This window comes from Octopus sinensis, linkage group LG24 (genome assembly GCF_006345805.1).
Source record: "Octopus sinensis linkage group LG24, ASM634580v1, whole genome shotgun sequence".
In the NCBI taxonomy this organism is placed as follows: domain Eukaryota; kingdom Metazoa; phylum Mollusca; class Cephalopoda; order Octopoda; family Octopodidae; genus Octopus; species Octopus sinensis.
Genome location: NC_043020.1, coordinates 1,342,212 through 1,365,116, shown reverse-complemented (window position 1 = coordinate 1,365,116; position 22,905 = coordinate 1,342,212). Strand labels below are relative to the sequence as shown.

The following is a 22,905-nucleotide window of genomic DNA, read 5'->3' as shown; positions in this document are numbered from 1 at the left end:
CACTCACAAGGCATTGGTCGGTCCGGGGCTATAGTAGAAGAGACTTGCCCAAGATGCCACGCAGTGGGACTGAACCTGGAACCATGTGGTTGGTAAGCAAGCTACTTACCACACAGCCACTCCTGTGCCTATAATTAAGAAAAAAACCCAGCTTCAAATTAACTTTGAAATTAAACTTTTGTTGATATCTTATTTTTTCTTCTGTCCCTCTTCTCCTTCGCAGGTCAAATCACTGCCGCTGGAAAAGTACCACCTGCCAAAGTACTCGTCATTGGAGGCGGTGTGGCCGGTTTGTCTGCTGTTGGCACTGCCAAAAACATGGGGGCTATAGTAAGGGCTTTTGATACCAGGGCCGCAGTGAAAGAACAAGTCGAGTCATTTGGTGCAGAATTCCTGGAAGTCAATATCAAGGTCAGTTCTGTTGTTTTCCTCCTCCCCACCACTCCATTTTATTCTTTTATTTACACAAATATTGGAACATGAAGTGCTCTTCACGAACATAGGTTTGTGAGATGGTTGTGATCTGTAAACATTTTTCAGTAGGAACCAAGAAAGAGAAGTATTAATGCGCATGTGCACACTGAATTCGTAACTTGGAAAAGAATAAAAACACCATGCACATGTCGAAATAAAACTCAGTTAAGGAACACAAGTTCATGGGATACAGCCCCTTCATCATCCAATCCCATCAAATTAAACGCACCACGGGCACAGCTCCATTCTCCTTTGATGCCAATCCATCTGAGACCATCAAAAGTAGTCTTGAGTGCATTTTTTTAAGTTAAAATTTTTTTTTTCTTTTCAGCCAACTTAGAAATAAAACTAATGTTTTTTTTTTTAAATATTTTCTTGCAGGAATCTGGTGAAGGTACCGGAGGTTATGCCAAGACAATGTCCAAAGAATTCATTGAAGCAGAAATGGCTTTGTTTGCTAAACAGTGTAAAGAAGTTGATATTCTTATCAGTACAGCTTTGATTCCTGGAAAACCTGCACCAAAGCTCATTTCAAAGGTAAGTCGCCAAGAATTAGACAACTCAACCCTTTTGTTACCCCAATTTCCATTGAAATACACTGTTTATTATTCAGTTAATTCTGAAAACAAAACACAGCCATGCCTATGCATATAAACATAGTGGCCCACCAAGGCAAGGATTGAACCTAGGCTGCCAGGGTGAGAGCTAGCAATCTTGGCTTTTGTCCCGTTACTCTTTTACTCTTTTACTTGTTTCAGTCATTTGACTGCGGCCATGCTGGAGCACCGCCTTTAATCGAGCAACTCGACCCCGGGACTTATTCTTTTGTAAGCCCAGTACTTATTCTATCGGTCTCTTTTGCCGAACCGCTAAGTAATGGGGACGTAAACACACCACATCGGTTGTCAAGCAATGCTAGGGGGACAGACACACAAACATACACGCACACACATATATATATACATATATACGACGGGCTTCTTTCAGTTTCCGTCTACCAAATCCACTCACAAGGCATTGGTCGGCTCGGGGCTATAGCAGAAGACACTGGCCCAAGATGCCACGCAGTGGGACTGAACCCGGAACCATGTGGTTGGTTAGCAAGCTACTTACCACACAGCCACTCCTGCGCCTAATCTTTTATTTACATTTCTTTGAAAAAAAATTTTTTTGTTTTAATTTCTCTCTAAGTTGTTGTTGTTGTTTTAGGCAATGGTTGAATCAATGAAGCCTGGATCGGTCATCGTTGATTTAGCTGCGGAAGCTGGCGGAAACATAGAAACAACCAAACCAGGAGAGTTATACAGGTACCACGATGTTACCCACGTTGGTTACACGGATCTACCCAGCAGACTGCCAACACAAGCCAGTACCCTCTACTCTAACAACATCACCAAACTCTTGTTCTCTTTTGGTAAGTAACATCACCATGATAAAGAGACCGATAGAATAAGTACAAGGCTTACAAAGAATTAGTCCTGGGGTCGATTTGCTCGACTAAAGGCGGTGCTCCAGCATGGCCACTGTCAAATGACTGAAAGAAATAAAAAAGTTAAAGAGAGTAAAGAGTATTATTGTGTTTGGAATATAAATTACTCTTTTACTTGTTTCAGTCATTTGACTGCGGCCATACTGCAGCACCGCCTTTAGTCGAGCTAATCGACCCCAGGACTTATTCTTTGTAAGCCTTGTACTTATTCTATCGGTCACTTTTGCCGAACCGCTAAGTTATGGGGACGTAAACACACCAGCATTGGTTGTCAAGCGATGTTAGAGGGACAAACACAGACACACAAACATATACACACACATACATATATATACATATATACGACGGGCTTCTTTCAGTTTCCGTCTGCCAAATTCACTCACAAAGCTTTGGTTGGCCTGAGGCTATACTAGAAAACACTTGCCCAAGGTGCCATGCGGTGGGACTGAAGCCACTCCTGCGCCTATGAAATTTTGGTAGAAAGTCTTAATTTAAATCCCATTAAGCCCAAAAGGCTTGCATCATAAAATCGAGGGGTTTCTTGCTGGTCGTGAGTTATTAGTTTAATATTTTAACCAGTTATCATCTTCAGGTGCTTATGAAAACTCTTAAAAACCTTTTCCAACTTTGTAATTCACCAGGTGAGAAGGACCATTATCACCTAGACATGGCTGATGAAGTAATCAGGGGTTCCATTATCTTAAATCAGGTAAGTGTCTTACTTTTATGTTCACATATAGTTTTGGATTCAGTCCCTCTGTGTGGCACCATGGGATATCTGTGTGTGTGTGTATGCATGTGTCTATGTGTGTGTGTGTATGAGTGGGTGTATGTGTTTGTGTCTCTTTTGACATTGTTTGTTGTAACTGAATGCCATTCATTTCCAATATTTTGCAAAACATATCAGGTCATAGGGGAGTGTTACCCTGATCGGAGAGAGGGGACGGTTCATAACAGAAAGGGTATATGGCGATAGTAAATTTGCCACAATAAACTCTTTTCAACCTATGCAAGCATGCACAAGTCGGCGTTAACCCTTTAGATTGGTCTGTCGCATGTATTATCATCAACTTTAAACAGAGTCTGGACAGATTTCTTTAAGGAATACCGGATAAGCCAGCCATACCTGGATACAACTCACTCAACAAGAACTCACTACTTGAATGGACCATAAACAAAACTTGACTTAAACAGGATTTAGATAATCCTATCAGGTGGTGCTATTAAGTTAGACATGACCTGGACCAATCTTTGGTCGAAACATATTTAAGTTTTATCTATGTTTCTAAGTTTTATATTTATGAATGACACTCAAATAAATGTTTGCTTTAGGGAGGACATCCAGCCAAAAAAACCCATTCCAAAGCAGGCATTGGATCTCAATGCAGTCCTTGAATGCATCAGGACCTGTCCAATATACACGACGGGCTTCTTTCAGTTTCTGTCTGAAAATTGTAGTTGTGGCCCAATGCCAATACCACCTGACTGGCACCCATGCTGGTGACATGTAATAAGCACTATTCAATTATGGGTCGATGCCTGTGTTGTCTGACTAGCTTCCCATGCTGGAGGCATGTGAAAAACACCATCCAAACGTGGCCGATCCCAGTACCCCCTGACTGGCTCCTGTGCCAGTGGCGCATAAAAAGTACCCTATGAATGTGGTCGATGCCAGTGCTGCCTGAGTAGCTCCCATGACAGTGGCACGTAAACAGCACCCAGTAAACTCTCAGAGTGGTTGGCATTAGGAAGGGCATCCAGCTGTAGAAACCTTACCAGATCAAACTGGAGCCTGGTGCAGCCTTCTGGCTTGCCAGTCCTCAGTCAAAACATCCATCTCATGCCAGCATGGAAAACGGACAGATGATGATGATGATGTCTACCAAATTCACTCACAAGGATTTGGTCAACCCAAAGCCATAGTAGAAGACACTTGCTCAAAGTGCCATGCAGTGGGACTGAACCTAGGACCATGTGGTTGAGAAGCAAGCCTCTTATCACACAGCCACTCCTGTGCCTACTGTATATCTTATCTTTTACTTGTTTCCATTATTAGACTGTGGCCATGCTGGGGCCTTGCCTTGAAGGTTTTACTTGAGTAAATCAACCCCAAGTTGAATAAGTTTGCAAATCTATAACATATCTTGTTATGCTTTGTGAATGACCAGTTATTTTGTGGGAATCAGAAGAACATAAAACTCATTTGAAAAGGTACCAGTAGCAAGTGATTGCAATCTGTGATGTGGATGACAATCAGCTCTGTGGCCATACTCGAGCATTTCCAAAGAACTGATTGGGTGTAATTGGGATAAAAGTCTATATTATTAGTGGCTGAAAAACCAATTCAGCTCAGCTGTGGCTTTTGTTTTGATTTTTGGTACTTACCAAAATATGAGAGAAATTTTCAGCTTTTTTTTTTTTTTTTAAATTTTTTTTTACCCCTAGGGTGAACTGATGTGGCCTCCTCCACCCCCACCTGCTCCTGTTGCTGCAGCTCCAACTGCAGCTGCAGAGAAACCCGCAGCTGTTGAACCCGCTCCTCCAAACTATTTCAACAACACCCTGAAGGATGCCTTCATGTACACTGCAGGACTCAGCTCCATCATAGGTATGTCGAAACATCTCTCCCCACTCTTGTAGTTCTTCTGATATGATTACATATGACATGTTTGGTTCGTCTCTTCCTTACTTTCCATTCTGGCTGGTTTTCCCTCTCATCTCTCCATCATAACTCTCTCTCATCATCATCTTCATCGTTTAACATCCACTTTCCATGCTAGCATGGGTTGGACGGTTCAACCAGGGTCTGGTAAGCCATGGAGGCTGCACCAGGCTCCAGTCTGATCTGGCAATGTTTCTACAGCTGGATGCCCTTCCTAACGCCAACCACTCCATGAGTGTAATGGCTGATTTTTACGTGCCACTGGCACAGGTGCCAGGCGAGGCTGGCAACGGCCACGATCAGTTGGTGCTTTTTATGTGCCACCAGCATGGAGACCAGTCGAGGTGGCGTTGGCAACGACCACATTCGGATGGTTCTTTTACGTGCCACCGGCACTGGTATCACAACTACAGTTTCCATTGATTTTTGATTGATTTCGATTTATCTCTCTCTCTACTCACCTCTTCATATGTGTATCCTTTCTTTCCTACGTCTCCATCATAGCTATGACTCTCACCACCCATCTTTCCATTTTAGCTGTTACTACTCTCATTTCTCTGTCTTAACTTCTGTATTTACTCACAAACAGTCACACTATTTCATAATTAGTTTTTACTGCAAAAAAAAAAAAAAAAAGAAAATAGACAAAAACTGGACTGGACTTATTCATGGGGCAAAGCTAAAACTATGAAGGGAAAACAATTTGTACCAAGATTTAACGCAAAATAATGAGTGTGACTTGAGTAAACTTACATAATTATGACATGTCTTTCTCCTACCTTTCTATCATAGCTATCTCTCTCTTCTCACTTTCCATCATAGCTATGTACCTCTCCCCTTCTGCCTCTATATCACAGCTATTTCCCCTCTCTTCACTCATCTCTCCCTCATAGCTATCTTTCTTTCTCTCTCTCTCGCCTTTCCATCATAACTATGTCTCTTTCTCTTCCACTTCTCCACCATGGCTCTATGTCTCTCTTGTCTCCATCACAGCTTTGCCTCTCTCTTGTGACTCTGCTAAGATTTGAAACCTCAACTTCACAATCAATAGCCTCAGCTGTTTGCTTCTAATACCTAAAAATTCTTTCCTCTTCTTTTACAGGTCTTGGTATTGCCTCACCAAACCCAGCCTTCACTACAATGGTCACAACATTTGGTTTGTCTGGTATTGTTGGTACGTACAGAAGAAAGCCTTTCCTTCTTCCTTTTTTTAAAATTCTTTTACTCTTTTACTTGTTTCAGCCATTTTGACTGGCCATGCTAGAGCACCGCCTTTAAACAAATCGAACCCCAGGACTTTGGAGCTGGTAAGCCAGAGAGCCGCATCAGGCTCTCTGTTGTCTGTGTGAACTGAGTGCCTTTTACGTGCCACCGGCACGAGGGCCAGTCAGGCGGTACTGGCAGCAACCACGCTCAAATGGTATTTTTTATGTGCCACCTGCACAGGAGCCAGTCCTGCGGCACTGGCAACGACCTCGCTCGAATGTTTTTTCACATTCCACCAGCACAATTGCCAGTAAGGCAACGCCATCTATATATATATATACATACATACATACACACACCACACACATATATACACATCACTTAGTATATTGAGATATATATATATATCATCATCATTGTTTAACATCCGCTTTCCATGCTAGTATGGGTTGGACGGTTCAACTGGGGTCTGGGAAGCTAGAAGGCTGCACCAGGCCCAGTCTGATCTGGCAGAGTTTCTACAGCTGGATGCCCTTCCTAACGCCAACCACTCCATGAGTATAGTGGGTGCTTTTTACGTGCCACCGACACAGGTGCTAGACGAGGCTGGCGAACGGCCACGCTCAGATGGTGCTTTTTATGTGCCACCGATAGATTTGTTTCCTTTTATAATGCATCAACACCTCCTAATGTATATCCATTTAAAAAATAGGCCAGGTTGTGATTTGAGGAAGATTTTCCTGTTATTTCTAGCATCATCAATACAGTGTGTGTTGATATGGTATGATCAATATTTTAGAGCTCAAATATGATAACATCCAAAACTCAAGCTGTCAGGTCACTAAACTGATGTCTCTTATCATGTTGACCCTTGACAGGTACTTGTTCTCTGTTTCTATCTAGAACTGTGTTCTTGTTGTTTTATTGTGTGTGTGTGTGTGTCTTAGGTTGTGAGAGCAAGTGTGTGTGTCTTTGTGAGTTGCTGTGTGTGTGTCTTTGTGTGCCTGAAAGTTTGCGTATGAGAAAGACTTTGAATTTGTGTACATATTTGTGGGAACTGACTTGGGAGTTTGTGTGCGTGTGTGTTTATTTCTGTATATCTGTCAGTTTGTATGTATGTGTGTCTGTATATCTCTTGTGGGATTTATGTGTGAGCTTAAACTTGTGTATATGTGATCTTATTGTTGATGTGTTTGTGTGAGCATAATTGAATGGTGTGCGTGCGTGTGTGTGTTTTACTTAGAGGTTATCATTTGTGTTTATATGTCATGACTTCACAAACCCAGACTAAGGCATCTTTGTATTAACTTTCTCTGTTTAAATATGAGATTTATGTCTAAAAATAGGTTGTTATCTTTATTTGAGGACTTCCTTAGACTCTTCTGTGATCACCTGCCTTAGTATTGAAGTCTTTTAACAGGAATTAAACATTCTCGTTTAGTCATCAAGCAGAGGTTGACTTTGCCTTTCATCCTTTCGGGGTCGATAAATTAAGTACCAGTTGTGTACTGGGGTCGATCTAATCGACTGGCCCCCTCCCCAAAAATGTTGGGCCTTGTACCTAGAGTAGAAAATAATTCTCTATTTTAATGAATAAAATGTTTTGAAACACAAACAATGGACTTTAAGAACTGATATATTTTGGAATAAAAATTCCTTCTTCAGATATTCTTAGTGGAGGCACATGGCCTAGTGGTTAGAGCAGCAGGCTCGTAGTTGAGGGATCGCGGTTTTGAATCTCAGTTCGGGCGATGTGTGTGTTTATGAGCGAAACACCTAAGCTCCACACGGCTCCGGCAGAAGGTAATGGCAAACTTCTGCTGACTCTTTCGCCACAACTTTCTCTCATTCTTTCCTCCTGCATCTTGCAGCTCACCTGCAACGGACCGGCATCCCATCCAGGTGGGGAACCTATACGCCAAGGAAACCGAGAAACCGGCCCTTATGAGCCAGGCGTGGCTCGAAAAGGAACAAGATATTCTTAGGAATTGATGGAGTCACTACTATAATTGGTTTTTTAAGAAAAGCTGTTGGAAAACCGATTATAGCAGCGACTCCATCAATTCCTAGGAATATCCGAAGAAGGAATTTTTATTCCGAAATATTATATCAGACTATGGACAATTAAATTACATCAGTTCTTATAGTTCGTTGCTTGTATTATAATGCATTGTTGTGTCATTCAAAACATTTTATTTTTACAAACAATAGACAATGCTTCAAGTCAACTACAATACTCTCCTTTCTCTATTTTGACGTGTGTTTTTTGTCCCCCTTCTGCATTCCAGGTTATCACACTGTGTGGGGAGTCACTCCTGCTCTTCATTCTCCTCTGATGTCTGTCACCAATGCCATCTCTGGAATCACAGCTGTCGGTGGTATGTTGCTGATGGGTGGGGGTTACATGCCCTCCACTACCTCTCAGGCCCTCGCCAGCACTGCAGCGTTCATTTCTTGCATCAACATTGGTGGTGGTTTCTTGGTTACCCAGCGCATGTTGGACATGTTCAAGAGACCAAGTAAGTTCACTTTCTCTCTCTCAACCTCCTTTTTTCAACCTTTTTGCTTTTAACCCTTTCGTTACCGTATTTATTTTGAGATGTTCTGTGTTTCTTTCAATTACTTTAAATATAACAAAGAATTTAGTAAAATAACTTCGTTATAATTCAGCTAGAGTTGGGAACATAAATTGGGACTGAGGTGTAAAACAAGTTCGGGGATCTTTTCAGTTTGAACGGCAGTTTTTTCTAGCTGTGTCTGAAGGAATTAGTACCCTTTGCATGCATTTTGCATTTAGCTGCCGATGTTGGATCCCTGTCAGCAGCTTCCAGCTGGAAGATTTTTATTCAAAACTGATGAAAACAAGACATTTGTACTCAAAGCAAGAGCCGGTTTCAGCCGGATTGGTATCAAAAGGGTTAAGAGAAGCTATTTAAGAAAGAAAGAAAGAAGGATTTTATTGCTGTTGAGGTCATCTTCACCTTTCATATCTTCAACATCAATATTAATGGGACCTGTGGAAATTCCACAGAGTGAAAAAGATTAACCCTTTCATTACCGTATTTCTGTTGAGATGCTCTGTGTTTCTTTCAATTACTTTAAATATAACAAAAAATTTAGTAAAATAACTTAGTTACCATTCAGCTAGTGTTAGGAACATAAATTGTGACAAAGGTTTGGTGGAAGATTTTAATTCAAAACTTATGAAAACAAGACATTTGTACTCAAAGCAAGAGCTGGTTTCAGCCGGGTTGGTAACGAAAGGGTTAAACCCTGCCATGTATAGCCAAAATATTCTGCCTGTTTTATGTTCAAACTGGCTAGATTTGGCCTCTCACACCTATCCTACAATGTCGTTTTAGAAATAAACATCAAAATCTCGAAGGTACAAAAACAATTTATGATTAATTCAAAACAAGGTGAATAAATAAGCGGATCATTTGACCGAATAATCTGAATGCCAGTTTAAACTAGCCATAACCAACCCAAATATTCTGTGTTTTATGTTAAAACTGATGAGATCCAACATCTCCCACCTACCCTGCAATGTCAGTGACATCTTGAAGCTGTGAGATAATGCATGATAAATTCAAAACAACTTGAATAGATAAGCATTACATTTGACAAAGAAATCTAAATTTTAAAGGGTTGAATTATTTTTAAGGGGCAGCTTCTTTCATTCTTTTGATACATAAATTTTTTTTTTAAGCTTTTATGAGGGGCTGGTGAAAAGTTCCTGGCTATCGTGAAAGGCCCGGTTGGAGGCTCAACCTTCCAAGTTCTTTCATAGGGCTTAGAAAAACTGAAGGACCACTGCAATAAGTGTGTGAATCTGAGAGGGGAACATGTTGAATAAAATCGTAATTAATTGATCCTCCTGTATTTTCTTTTACCCAAAGCCAGGAACTTTCCAGCGGACCCCTTCGTATTGTATTTATCTGGGGTTTATTGATTTATTTTTGTGTTTGTATTTATTTATTTTTGCTTTGGGACTTTTTAAATGTTTACATGCTTGTCTTTGAGTTCCCTTTGCTGGAATTGCAGTTTTTCGGAATTCTTTCTTCGTTCATGTTTCTCTCTCCCAGTTCCCTCTGCAATCTGAGATTGTTCCCTAACATAAATGCCATACAGGGGACACTTGCTTATTCACACCCATTCTTTCTCTCTTACACTCTCACACCTTTTCTCTCTCTCTCTCTCTCTCTCTCTCTCTCTCACACACACCCACTCTTTCTTTTACTCTCCCATACCCACATTCTCTTTGTTTCTTTTTTACTCCCACTCACCCCCTCTCTCATTCTCACTTGCCTTTTTCTTTTTGTTTTACTCTTGCCTTCTCCCTCCCCATCACTAATCTCCTCTCCCCATCACCAACCCCTTTCCATCACCAACGTAAACTCCACAATATATCTTAATACATCTCTCTCTCTGTCTCTCTTTACAGCTGACCCCCCAGAGTTCAACTACCTGTACGGTATCCCAGCCGCCGCTTTCCTCAGTGGTTATGGTTTAACAGCATACCAGGGTACCTACCCAGACATCCACCAGATGACCTACCTGGCCGCTGGTCTTTGCTGTGTTGGAGCCCTTACTGGCCTCTCTTCTCAAAAAACCTCCAGAGTCGGTATGGTCACTATTTCATTTGTGTCCTTGCTTGTGTATAGTATGTGTGTATGTGTGTCATTATTCAGTTTTATTTCAAGGCGGTGAGCTGGTAGAATCGTTAGCACGCCGGGCGAAATGCTTAGCGGTATTTCGTCTGCCGCTACGTTCTGAGTTCAAATTCCACCGAGGTCGACTTTGCCTTTCATCCTTTTGGGGTCGATAAATTAAGTACCAGTTACGCACTAGGGTCGATGTAATCGACTTAATCCGTTTGTCTGTCCTTGTTTGTCCCCTCTATGTTTAGCCCCTTGTGTAAAGAGATAGGTATTTCGTCTGTCGTTACGTTCTGAGTTCAAATTCCGCCGAGGTCGACTTTGCCTTTCATCCTTTCGGGGTCGATAAATTAAGTACCAGTTACGCACTAGGGTCGATGTAATCGACTTAATCCGTTTGTCTGTCCTTGTTTGTCCCCTCTGTGTTTAGCCCCTTGTGGGTAGTAAAGAAATATATTCAGTTTAATTTCAAGATTTCCTGCCAGTGTAGAGAAAGCCAATTTCAAAAATGGCTTCATCATTATCATCATCGTTTAATGTCCGTTTTCCATACTAGCATGGGCTGGACAGTTTGACTGATGTCTTGAAAGCCAGTGGCTACACCAGGCTACAATCTCATTAATAATAATCATTAACAATCTCATTAGTAATTGTAGTCTGGTGCAGCCAGTGGCTGTACCAGGCTACAATCTGCACTAGGCAACGTTTCTACAGCTGGATGCCCTTCCTAAAGCCAACAACTCCGAGAATGTAGTGGGTTGTTTTTTCCGTGCCACCAGCAGAGGAGCCAGTCAGGCGGGCCTAGCATCGATCACGTTCAGATAGTGCTTTTTAGATGCCACCGGCACAGGAGCCAATCAGGGGGCACTGGCACAAGTTGCTCATAACTTGTATAATATGTATATGTTTGTAAGGTGATAATTTAGACAACTTTTAATCACTAAGTTCATGTTATAGAAACTGGGGTGGTCTCAGGCAGGTTGGTATCAAAAGGGTTAATGTGTGTGTGTTTATTACTAGTATAATGACTGTCATGTGAATGCGCATGGCTCAGTGGTTAGGGCGTTGATCTTACGACTGTGAGGTTGTGAGTTTGATTCTCAGACCGGGCTATGTGTTGTGTTCTTGAGCAAGACACTTTATTTCATATTGCTCCAGTTCACTCAGCTGTAGAAATGAGTTGCAACATCACTGGTGCCAAGCTGTATCAGCCCTTTGCCTTTCCCTTGGATAACATCAGTGGCGCAGAGAAGAGAAGCTGGTATGCATGGGCGACTGCTGGACTTGTGTGCCTTGGAGGGTAACTTTCTAGTTGCAATCCCATGGTCATTCGTGACCGAAGGCAGTCTCTGCAATGACTGCCATGAGATACAACAAAAACTATATTTTCTTCAAACCCAAAATAAAACTTGCATGTTTTATCAATTTCTGTTCTATTGCAGGTAATACCCTCGGTATGATCGGTGTCTCGTCGGGTGTCGCTGCCACCCTTGGAATCATTAAACCTTCCCCTGAACTCTTCACCCAAATGGCTGTCACTATGGGTAGTGGTAAGTACGAATCTCCTTTCTTGCAGGGGTCAGGCTTGGTGCCTTTCACAAGTGAACCATTTTACTGCAGGCTGTGTTTTATGTCCCATAAATTCTTGGAACAATCATAAAACAGAATCTCAATCAAGCCAAATAGATTGCCACTGCTTGGTTGCTGAACCTGCTGAAAATAGCAGCCAATTATTATCATCACATCACAGTGGATCTTCCTATAGAACGAAGGATACAGTTTCCATTGACTTTTTCCTTCTGATTACTGATGCTGTTGTTGTTGTTGTTAAGCAACAAGACGGGTAAGGATGATTAGGTGATGGTCTAGAGCTTAGGGGGCGGGAGACCCCAGTCCTTGGAAAAAAAAAAAACTTTGGTCGTCTTGTTGTAGTCGAGGGCTCTTCGTTGATGCCCGACACCACTGGGAGGTGGCCCTCAAAGTCGCTGGAAATGGAGATCTCCAGGTCCAAATTCTTGGACGGCTGCTGATGCTATCTGTTGGTCATTATCATGTGTATCCCAGTTTAGATTCGGTACACATTTGTCCTGATCTGGTGAGTGTTGTGCACGAAACTCTTGACCTTTGAGTCACTTTGAAACTCCTGCCTATGAAAATATACAACATGTGTAAACTCCTCATGTTCAAGAGTTCTAGCTTTCCTGTTTGTCTTACCAAACTTACATCATCATCGTGGTCGTCTTTGTTTAACATCCACCTTCCAGGCAAGCATTGGTTAGATGGTTTGATGGGGGTCAGTCAGGCAGAAAACTACACCAGGCTTCTGTGTCTGTTTTGGCATGGTTTTTACATGGCACCTGCAGAGGCAAGGGCAGTTTCAGCATGGTCTTTACAGTTTGATGCTCTTCCAAATGCAAATCACTTCACTGTGTGGACTGGATGTTTTTTACATGGCACCGGCACCAGCAGGGTCACCGAGAAGAATAAGGCAGGCAACAGAATCCTGTGAGGAACTTCTTACCATAGTAAAGAAATGCAAGCTCAGGTGGATTAGGCATGTCACCCACTCATCAGGGATGGCCAAAACAATCCTTTAGGGAACAGTCAAAGGTTGCAGAGGCAGACAGAGAAAGATTTGGGGAAATATTTGTGAGTGGACAGGCCTAAAGATGAGAGATACAGTGTGAGAGGCAGAAGATGGTGGCGGGTTGAGAGAGCTGGTCACAAAGTCATCAGTGGTGCCCTAACGGTCAACCAGACTACGGGATATGTAATGTAATGTAATGCTTATATTAATACATTTTTCTTTTTTTTTCTTTCTTTGTCATCTTGATGACATCCAGGTGGTCTAATCGGCTCCGTTTTAGCCAAGAGGTTAGAAGTGACGGACCTTCCTCAGATGGTCGCTCTCTTTCACAGCCTCGTGGGTGCAGCTGCAGTGTTTACTTGTTTTGCTAATCACTTGGTGGAACAACCTCATTTTGCCACTGACCCAGCTGCATCAGTCATCAAGACCGCCCTCTTCCTCGGAACCTACATCGGAGGTGTCACATTCACTGGCTCTCTTGTTGCTTTCGGCAAATTACAAGGTATGTATTTGTTTATTATAATTTATTACAATTCATTCTGTCACAGGTTTCAGACATTGGATTGTGGTCATGTTGGTGCATCACTTAAGTTTATCTAGGTTTATATATAGTTGAGTAAAAATGCTTTCTAACCATGTGGTCTCAGGTTCAGTTCCACTGCACAGCATTTTAGGCATCTTCTACTATAGCTATGGACCAACTAACCAACTAAAATCCCTGTCAATGAAATTTGCTTTGATGATGATAGTGATGAGTTCAAGTTTTACCTATGTCAACTTCGTCTTTCCTCTGAGGTCAATAAAATAGAGTACCAGTCATCTACTGAGGTCTTTGCTTTGTGCCCTTATCAGAAACAAATGTTTATTGGCAGAACAGGCAAAGTGCTGGACTAACTGCTATACTTAGGTCTTTTTCTATTTTGTGTTCAAATCCTGCCAAGGTAGACTTGGTCATCCCTCTTTTCTGAATCAATAACATAAAGTACCAACATAATATTGAGGTCGATATAAACAACTGAACCCTTTCTCAAAGTTTGTGGACTTAGGCTTTTGTTAGAAATCATTATTATTATTATTTTTAGTTATAGAAAATTTCACTGTAAACATTTTTGCCATACACAGACGCGGGTGTGGCTAGTTCTGGGTTCAGTCCTACTGTATGGCACCTTGGGCAAGTGTCTTCTATAGCCACAGGCCAACCAAATCCTTGTGCATGGGTTTGGTAGACAAACTGAAAAAATCTCATCATATAAATGTATATGACGTTTTGTGTGTTTGTGTCCCCTCCATCACTGCTTGACAACTGGTGTTGGTGTGTTTATGTTCCTGTAACTTTTGTGATGTTCCTCAAGTCATCCAAACATCAAAGTGGAGCCCAATAATGGGAAAGTAGTTCAATCGTTTAGTTTGTTTCGTCAGTCACAGAAAGGAGGCTCTATAGTGTGTCCCCATTTTTGTGTCCCTTATTAACCCAAATCAAATAGGGAGTCTCCTTAAGACATTTCCACTGCTACCCCAGCATTATCCGTTAAATTATCTCAGTAGGCATGGCTGTGTGGTAAGAAGTTTGCTTCCCAACCAAACAGTTCTGGGTTCAAACCCACTGCATGGCACTTTGGGCAAGTGTCTTCTACTATGACCTCAGGCTGACCAAAGCCTTGTGAGTGTATTTGGTAGGCGGAAACTGAAAGAAGCCCATCGTGTGTGATTTTGTGTATATATTTCTTCCCTTCCCCCCAGCAATTGACAACTGGTGTTGGTGTGTTTACGTCCCTGTAACTTAGCGATTCAACAAGAGAGTCTGATAGAATAAGTACCAAACTTAAGTAAGTACTGGGATCAATTCATTCAACTAAAATTCAAGTTGGTGCTCCAGCTAATGATTGAAACAAGAAGCAAAAATAAGATTGATTGAAATTATAATTCTGTGTTTTCTCTTCGTCCATTTAGGGATCATGAACTCTGCCCCCATCATGTTGCCAGGCCGTCATGCTTTGAATCTTGGACTCCTGACAACCAATATTGGTGCTATGGGTTATTACATGATGACCAATGACCCTACGTCCAGTATGCTTATGCTTGGTACCACTGCTTCCTTGTCCAGTGTTATGGGACTCACTTTAACCGTGGCGATTGGCGGTAAGTAATTGTTTTGCTTTGCATTTATGGATATTTATTGTTGTTTGGCATACGTGCTAGCGGGGTGCAAAGAGCACCATATGAGTGTGATCGTTGACAGAGCGGCTAACCGGCTTCCGTGCCAGTGGCACATAAAAGGCACCATTCGAGTGTGATCGTTGACATAGCGGCTAACCGGCTTCCGTGCCAGTGGCACATAAAAGGCACCATTCGAGTGTGATCGTTGACAGAGCGGCTAACCGGCTTCCGTGCCAGTGGCACATAAAAGGCACCATTCGAGTGTGATCGTTACCAGCGTCGCCTTACCGACACCTGTGCCGGTGGCATGTGTAAAAAGATTAGAGCGAGCTCGTTACCAGTACTGCCTGACTGCCCCCCCCCCCCATGCGGGGGCACGTAAAAAGCACCCACTACACTCTCAGAGTGGTTGGCGTTAGGAAGGGCCGGTTTAAATACTAAAAGGTTAAACGAAATTTCATTGCAATCAAATATAAAGAAAGACAGGTGTGTAATTAAAATTGTCCTCATTACTCTCCTTATTTATTTCCAGGTGCTGATATGCCTGTGGTTATTACCGTCCTGAACAGCTACTCTGGCTGGGCTCTGTGTGCTGAAGGTTTCATGATGAACAACAACTTAATGACCATTGTTGGTGCTTTGATCGGTTCCTCTGGTGCCATTCTTTCCTACATCATGTGCAAAGTAATCTTTCAACTTTCTACCATCAATTTTTGCTTTTTTTTTTTATCCCTGTTCTCATTGGCACAAACGTTACCATTGGTGTCGGCATGGCCATAGACCAGTGCTTTTCAACCTTTTTGCTGGAGCGGAACTCCAAGGAAACATTCCACTGGCTCGAGGAACCCCTGTGCAATAATTTAATAGTCTTATGCACACATATCTGCACAGGAGACTTAAAAATTACTTCCGATTTTAGCAGTTTTGTAACTTCTTGCGGAACCCCTGCACTGTACTGGCGGAACCCTGGTTGAAAACCACTGCCATAGACACTGTAGTGGCTGCATGGTTAAGAAGCTTACTCCCCAATCTTGTGGTCTCTGGTTCAGTCCCACTGTACTGCACCTTAGGCAAGTTCTTCTATAGCCTCAGGCTAATCAAATCCCTGTGAGTAGATTTGATTGATGGAAACTGTAAGATGCTTGCTGTATATATTTATATATATATATATATATATGTATGTATGATTGTGAATGTACTCTTGTCTTAATATCATATGGTGGTTGTATATCAGTGGCCTTCAACCAAAGTCCATATGGCCCTTGGCAGGCCATATAAGATTTAGTTGTGAAAATCTGTGCAGTGAACTGGTTATATTTCTGCATTGTACAAAATATTAAAATTTTTTATTTTATTTTATTTATTTATTCATTTTTTTTAAATAGAATTCCTAAAAATCAAATGGAAATTGTAGTTGTGATACCTGTGCCAGCTCATCGTCTGGCACCTGTGCAGGTGGCATGTAAAAAGCACCCACTACACTCACGGAGTGGTTGGCGTTAGGAAGGGCATCCAGCTGTAGAAACACTGTCAGATCAGACTGGAGCCTGGTGCAGCCTCCTGGCTTCCAAGACCCCACTTGAACCGTCCAACCCATGCTAGCATGGAAAATGGACGTTAAACGATGAATAATAATAATAATACAAGCAAGGATTTTCACTTCCAGTTTTCCACATAAAACATGTCTAGCTATCGAAAGAAATTACCTTACTGGGAACGGCTTCTGGTTATAGAAAAATCTGTTTTAACAAATTCCATCTGATCCATGCCAACATGGAAAAGTGGATGTTAAATGATGTAAATGGAAAGTGTATGGAAGCCCTAGAGTTTCCATCTTCACCATGCATTGATTGTTGTAGAAAATACTTTCCTAAGTTGCCGTGCAGTGAGATTGAACCTGAAATCTGGTTGGGAAATGAAATTCTTAACCTTTATAGGTGCAGATGTGGCTGTGTGGTAAGAAGTTTGCTTCCCAACCACGTGGCACTGGGTTCAATTCCACTGTGTGGCACCTTGGGCAAGTGTCTTCAACTGTAGCCTTGGGCCAACCAAAGCCTTGTGATTAGATGGAAACTGAAAGAAGCTCATATATTGTGTGTGTGTGTTTGTATTTGTCCCCCACCACTGCTTGACAACCAGTGTTGGTGTGTTTACATCCCCTGTCACTTAACAGTTTGACAAAAGAGACCAATAGAGTAGGTACCAGGCTTAAAAAGAAAAATAAGTCCTGGGGTCGATTAGTTCAACTAAAATTCCTCAAGGCGGTGCCCCAGCATGGCCGCGGTCTTATGATTGAAAACAAGCAAAAGATATCTCAGAGCTTCAAGATTTTAATGTGATTGTTTACTTTTAGCATGGCATTGTAGGGTAGGTGTGAGAGGCTAGATCTGGTCAGTTTGAACATAAAGCTGGTAGAACATTTTGGCCAGGTATGGCCAGTTTAAACGCCAAAGGGTTAATGAAAAATTCATGCATTTATTTCTCTATTTGCTTTTCCATTCCAGGCTATGAACCGTTCCCTTCCGAATGTAATCCTCGGAGGCTATGGAACCAGCTCCACCGGTGGGGGAAAACCGATGACTATCACAGGGACACACACGGAAATCGATGTTGAAGGAACTACCGAACTGATTGCTAATGCCAAAGATATCATCATTGTCCCCGGTTACGGCTTGTGTGTGGCCAAGGCTCAGTACCCCATTGCTGAGATGGTCAGTCTCCTTACAAGCAAAGGCAAGAATGTCCGTTTTGGAATACATCCCGTAGCAGGTGAGTGTCTTTCTCACTTAACAATTTTTCACTCTTGGTATGAAACCAATGCTAGTTTGTTTATCCCATGAATAAAGTAAATATATATATATATAGGCACAGGAGTGGTATCAACCACATGGTTCCGGGTTCAGTCCCACTGCATAGCACCTTGGGCAAGTGTTTTCTACTATAGTCTCTAGCCAACTAAAGCCCTGTGAGTGGATTTGGTAGGCGGACACTGAAAGAAGCCCATCATATATATATATATGTGTGTGTGTATGTATGTATATGTGTATATGTGTGTGTGTGTATGTATGTATATGTGTGTGTGTGTATGTATGTATATGTGTGTGTATATATATATATATCTATATAAAATGTGATATATGTGTGTGTCTGTGTTTGTCCCCCCCACCACCATTGCTTGACAACCGATGTTGATGTGTTTACGTCCCCATAACTTAGCAGTTTGGCAAAAGATACCAATAGAATAAGTACTAAGCTTACAAAGACTAAATCCTGGGGTTGATTTGCTCAACTAAAGGCGGTGCTCCAGCATGGCCACAGTCACATGACTGAAACAAGTAAAAGAGTGTGTTGTCAACACAACAACGTGTTTAACTAAAAGCAATGCTCCGGCATGGCCACAGTCACATGACTGAAACAAGTAAAAGAGTGTGTTGTCAACACAACATCGTGTTTAACTAAAGGCAATGCTCCGGCATGGCCACAGTCACATGACTGAAACAAGTAAAAGAGTGTGTTGTCAACACAACAACGTGTTTAACTAAAGGCAATGCTCCGGCATGGCCACAGTCACATGACTGAAACAAGTAAAAGAGTGTGTTGTCAACACAACAACGTGTTTAACTAAAGGCAATGCTCCGGCATGGCCACAGTCACATGACTGAAACAAGTAAAAGAGTGTGTTGTCAACACAACGTGTTTAACTAAAGGCAATGCTCCGGCATGGCCACAGTCACATGACTGAAACAAGTAAAAGAGTGTGTTGTCAACACAACAACGTGTTTAACTAAAGGCAATGCTCCGGCATGGCCACAGTCACATGACTGAAACAAGTAAAAGAGTGTGTTGTCAACACAACAACGTGTTTAACTAAAGGCAATGCTCCGGCATGGCCACAGTCACATGACTGAAACAAGTAAAAGAGTGTGTTGTCAACACAACAACGTGTTAACTAAAGGCAATGCTCCGGCATGGCCACAGTCACATGACTGAAACAAGTAAAAGAGTGTGTTGTCAACACAACAACGTGTTTAACTAAAGGCAATGCTCCGGCATGGCCACAGTCACATGACTGAAACAAGTAAAAGAGTGTGTTGTCAACACAACAACGTGTTTAACTAAAGGCAATGCTCCGGCATGGCCACAGTCACATGACTGAAACAAGTAAAAGAGGTTGTTGTCAACACAACGTGTTTAACTAAAGGCAATGCTCCGGCATGGCCACAGTCACATGACTGAAACAAGTAAAAGAGTGTGTTGTCAACACAACAACGTGTTTAACTAAAGGCAATGCTCCGGCATGGCCACAGTCACATGACTGAAACAAGTAAAAAGTGTGTTGTCAACACAACAACGTGTTTAACTAAAGGCAATGCTCCGGCATGGCCACAGTCACATGACTGAAACAAGTAAAAGAGTGTGTTGTCAACACAACAACGTGTTTAACTAAAGGCAATGCTCCGGCATGGCCACAGTCACATGACTGAAACAAGTAAAGAGTGTGTTGTCAACACAACAACGTGTTTAACTAAAGGCAATGCTCCGGCATGGCCACAGTCACATGACTGAAACAAGTAAAAGAGTGTGTTGTCAACACAACAACGTGTTTAACTAAAGGCAATGCTCCGGCATGGCCACAGTCACATGACTGAAACAAGTAAAAGAGTGTGTTGTCAACACAACAACGTGTTTAACTAAAGGCAATGCTCCGGCATGGCCACAGTCACATGACTGAAACAAGTAAAAGAGTGTGTTGTCAACACAACAACGTGTTTAACTAAAGGCAATGCTCCGGCATGGCCACAGTCACATGACTGAAACAAGTAAAAGAGTGTGTTGTCAACACAACAACGTGTTTAACTAAAGGCAATGCTCCGGCATGGCCGCAGTCACATGACTGAAACAAGTAAAAGAGTGTGTTGTCAACACAACGTGTTTAACTAAAGGCAATGCTCCGGCATGGCCACAGTCACATGACTGAAACAAGTAAAAGAGTGTGTTGTCAACACAACAACGTGTTTAACTAAGGCAATGCTCCGGCATGGCCACAGTCACATGACTGAAACAAGTAAAAGAGTGTGTTGTCAACACAACGTGTTTAACTAAAGGCAATGCTCCGGCATGGCCACAGTCACATGACTGAAACAAGTAAAAGAGTGTGTTGTCAACACAACAACGTGTTTAACTAAAGGCAATGCTCCGGCATGGCCGCAGTCACATGACTGAAACAAGTAAAAGAGTGTGTTGTCAACACAACAACGTGTTTAACTAAAGGCAATGCTCCGGCATGGCCGCAGTCAAATGACTGAAACAAGTAAAAGAGTGTGTTGTCAACACAACAACGTGTTTAACTAAAGGCAATGCTCCGGCATGGCCGCAGTCAAATGACTGAAACAAGTAAAAGAGTGTGTTGTCAACACAACAACGTGTTTAACTAAAGGCAATGCTCCGGCATGGCCGCAGTCACATGACTGAAACAAGTAAAAGAGTGTGTTGTCAACACAACGTGTTTAACTAAAGGCAATGCTCCGGCATGGCCACAGTCACATGACTGAAACAAGTAAAAGAGTGTGTTGTCAACACAACACGTGTTTAACTAAAGGCAATGCTCCGGCATGGCCGCAGTCACATGACTGAAACAAGTAAAAGAGTGTGTTGTCAACACAACACGTGTTTAACTAAAGGCAATGCTCCGGCATGGCCGCAGTCACATGACTGAAACAAGTAAAAGAGTGTGTTGTCAACACAACGTGTTTAACTAAAGGCAATGCTCCGGCATGGCCACAGTCACATGACTGAAACAAGTAAAAGAGTGTGTTGTCAACACCAACAACGTGTTTAACTAAAGGCAATGCTCCGGCATGGCCGCAGTCACATGACTGAAACAAGTAAAAGAGTGTGTTGTCAACACAACGTGTTTTAACTAAAGGCAATGCTCCGGCATGGCCACAGTCACATGACTGAAACAAGTAAAAGAGTGTGTTGTCAACACAACAACGTGTTTAACTAAAGCAATGCTCCGGCATGGCCGCAGTCACATGACTGAAACAAGTAAAAGAGTGTGTTGTCAACACAACGTGTTTAACTAAAGGCAATGCTCCGGCATGGCCACAGTCACATGACTGAAACAAGTAAAAGAGTGTGTTGTCAACACAACAACGTGTTTAACTAAAGGCAATGCTCCGGCATGGCCGCAGTCACATGACTGAAACAAGTAAAAGAGTGTGTTGTCAACACAACGTGTTTAACTAAAGGCAATGCTCCGGCATGGCCACAGTCACATGACTGAAACAAGTAAAAGAGTGTGTTGTCAACACAACAACGTGTTTAACTAAAGGCAATGCTCCGGCATGGCCGCAGTCACATGACTGAAACAAGTAAAAGAGTGTGTTGTCAACACAACGTGTTTAACTAAAGGCAATGCTCCGGCATGGCCACAGTCACATGACTGAAACAAGTAAAAGAGTGTGTTGTCAACACAACAACGTGTTTAACTAAAGGCAATGCTCCGGCATGGCCGCAGTCACATGACTGAAACAAGTAAAAGAGTGTGTTGTCCACACAACGTGTTTAACTAAAGGCAATGCTCCGGCATGGCCACAGTCACATGACTGAAACAAGTAAAAGAGTGTTGTCAACACAACAACGTGTTTAACTAAAGGCAATGCTCCGGCATGGCCGCAGTCACATGACTGAAACAAGTAAAAGAGTGTGTTGTCAACACAACGTGTTTAACTAAAGGCAATGCTCCGGCATGGCCACAGTCACATGACTGAAACAAGTAAAAGAGTGTGTTGTCAAACAACAACGTGTTTAACTAAAGGCAATGCTCCGGCATGGCCGCAGTCACATGACTGAAACAAGTAAAAGAGTGTGTTGTCAACACAACGTGTTTAACTAAGGCAATGCTCCGGCATGGCCACAGTCACATGACTGAAACAAGTAAAAGAGTGTGTTGTCAACACAACAACGTGTTTAACTAAAGGCAATGCTCCGGCATGGCCGCAGTCACATGACTGAAACAAGTAAAAGAGTGTGTTGTCAACACAACGTGTTTAACTAAAGGCAATGCTCCGGCATGGCCACAGTCACATGACTGAAACAAGTAAAAGAGTGTGTTGTCAACACAACAACGTGTTTAACTAAAGGCAATGCTCCGGCATGGCCGCAGTCACATGACTGAAACAAGTAAAAGAGTGTGTTGTCAACACAACGTGTTTAACTAAAGGCAATGCTCCGGCATGGCCACAGTCACATGACTGAAACAAGTAAAAGAGTGTGTTGTCAACACAACAACGTGTTTAACTAAAGGCAATGCTCCGGCATGGCCGCAGTCACATGACTGAAACAAGTAAAAGAGTGTGTTGTCAACACAACAACGTGTTTAACTAAAGGCAATGCTCCGGCATGGCCGCAGTCACATGACTGAAACAAGTAAAAGAGTGTGTTGTCAACACAACGTGTTTAACTAAAGGCAATGCTCCGGCATGGCCACAGTCACATGACTGAAACAAGTAAAAGAGTGTGTTGTCAACACAACAACGTGTTTAACTAAAGGCAATGCTCCGGCATGGCCGCAGTCACATGACTGAAACAAGTAAAAGAGTGTGTTGTCAACACAACGTGTTTAACTAAAGGCAATGCTCCGGCATGGCCACAGTCACATGACTGAAAC

General features: G+C 42.3%; 1 protein-coding gene across 3 annotated transcripts in view; it reads left to right on the top strand.

The window, feature by feature from the left end:
* LOC115223778 (NAD(P) transhydrogenase, mitochondrial) overlaps positions 1 to 22,905 on the top strand; it is an 85,080-nt gene that overhangs the window by 56,369 nt on the left and 5,806 nt on the right. For all 3 annotated transcript variants that reach the window (XM_036512770.1, XM_029794446.2, XM_036512769.1), the window contains 13 exons: positions 224 to 411; positions 856 to 1,011; positions 1,684 to 1,888; positions 2,605 to 2,672; positions 4,409 to 4,571; positions 5,728 to 5,799; positions 8,120 to 8,350; positions 10,276 to 10,455; positions 11,932 to 12,039; positions 13,333 to 13,578; positions 15,027 to 15,215; positions 15,766 to 15,917; positions 17,738 to 18,002. In XM_036512770.1, the coding sequence (XP_036368663.1) occupies positions 224 to 411; positions 856 to 1,011; positions 1,684 to 1,888; positions 2,605 to 2,672; positions 4,409 to 4,571; positions 5,728 to 5,799; positions 8,120 to 8,350; positions 10,276 to 10,455; positions 11,932 to 12,039; positions 13,333 to 13,578; positions 15,027 to 15,215; positions 15,766 to 15,917; positions 17,738 to 18,002 (2,223 nt within the window). The remainder of the gene's footprint in view (positions 1 to 223; positions 412 to 855; positions 1,012 to 1,683; positions 1,889 to 2,604; positions 2,673 to 4,408; positions 4,572 to 5,727; positions 5,800 to 8,119; positions 8,351 to 10,275; positions 10,456 to 11,931; positions 12,040 to 13,332; positions 13,579 to 15,026; positions 15,216 to 15,765; positions 15,918 to 17,737; positions 18,003 to 22,905) is intronic.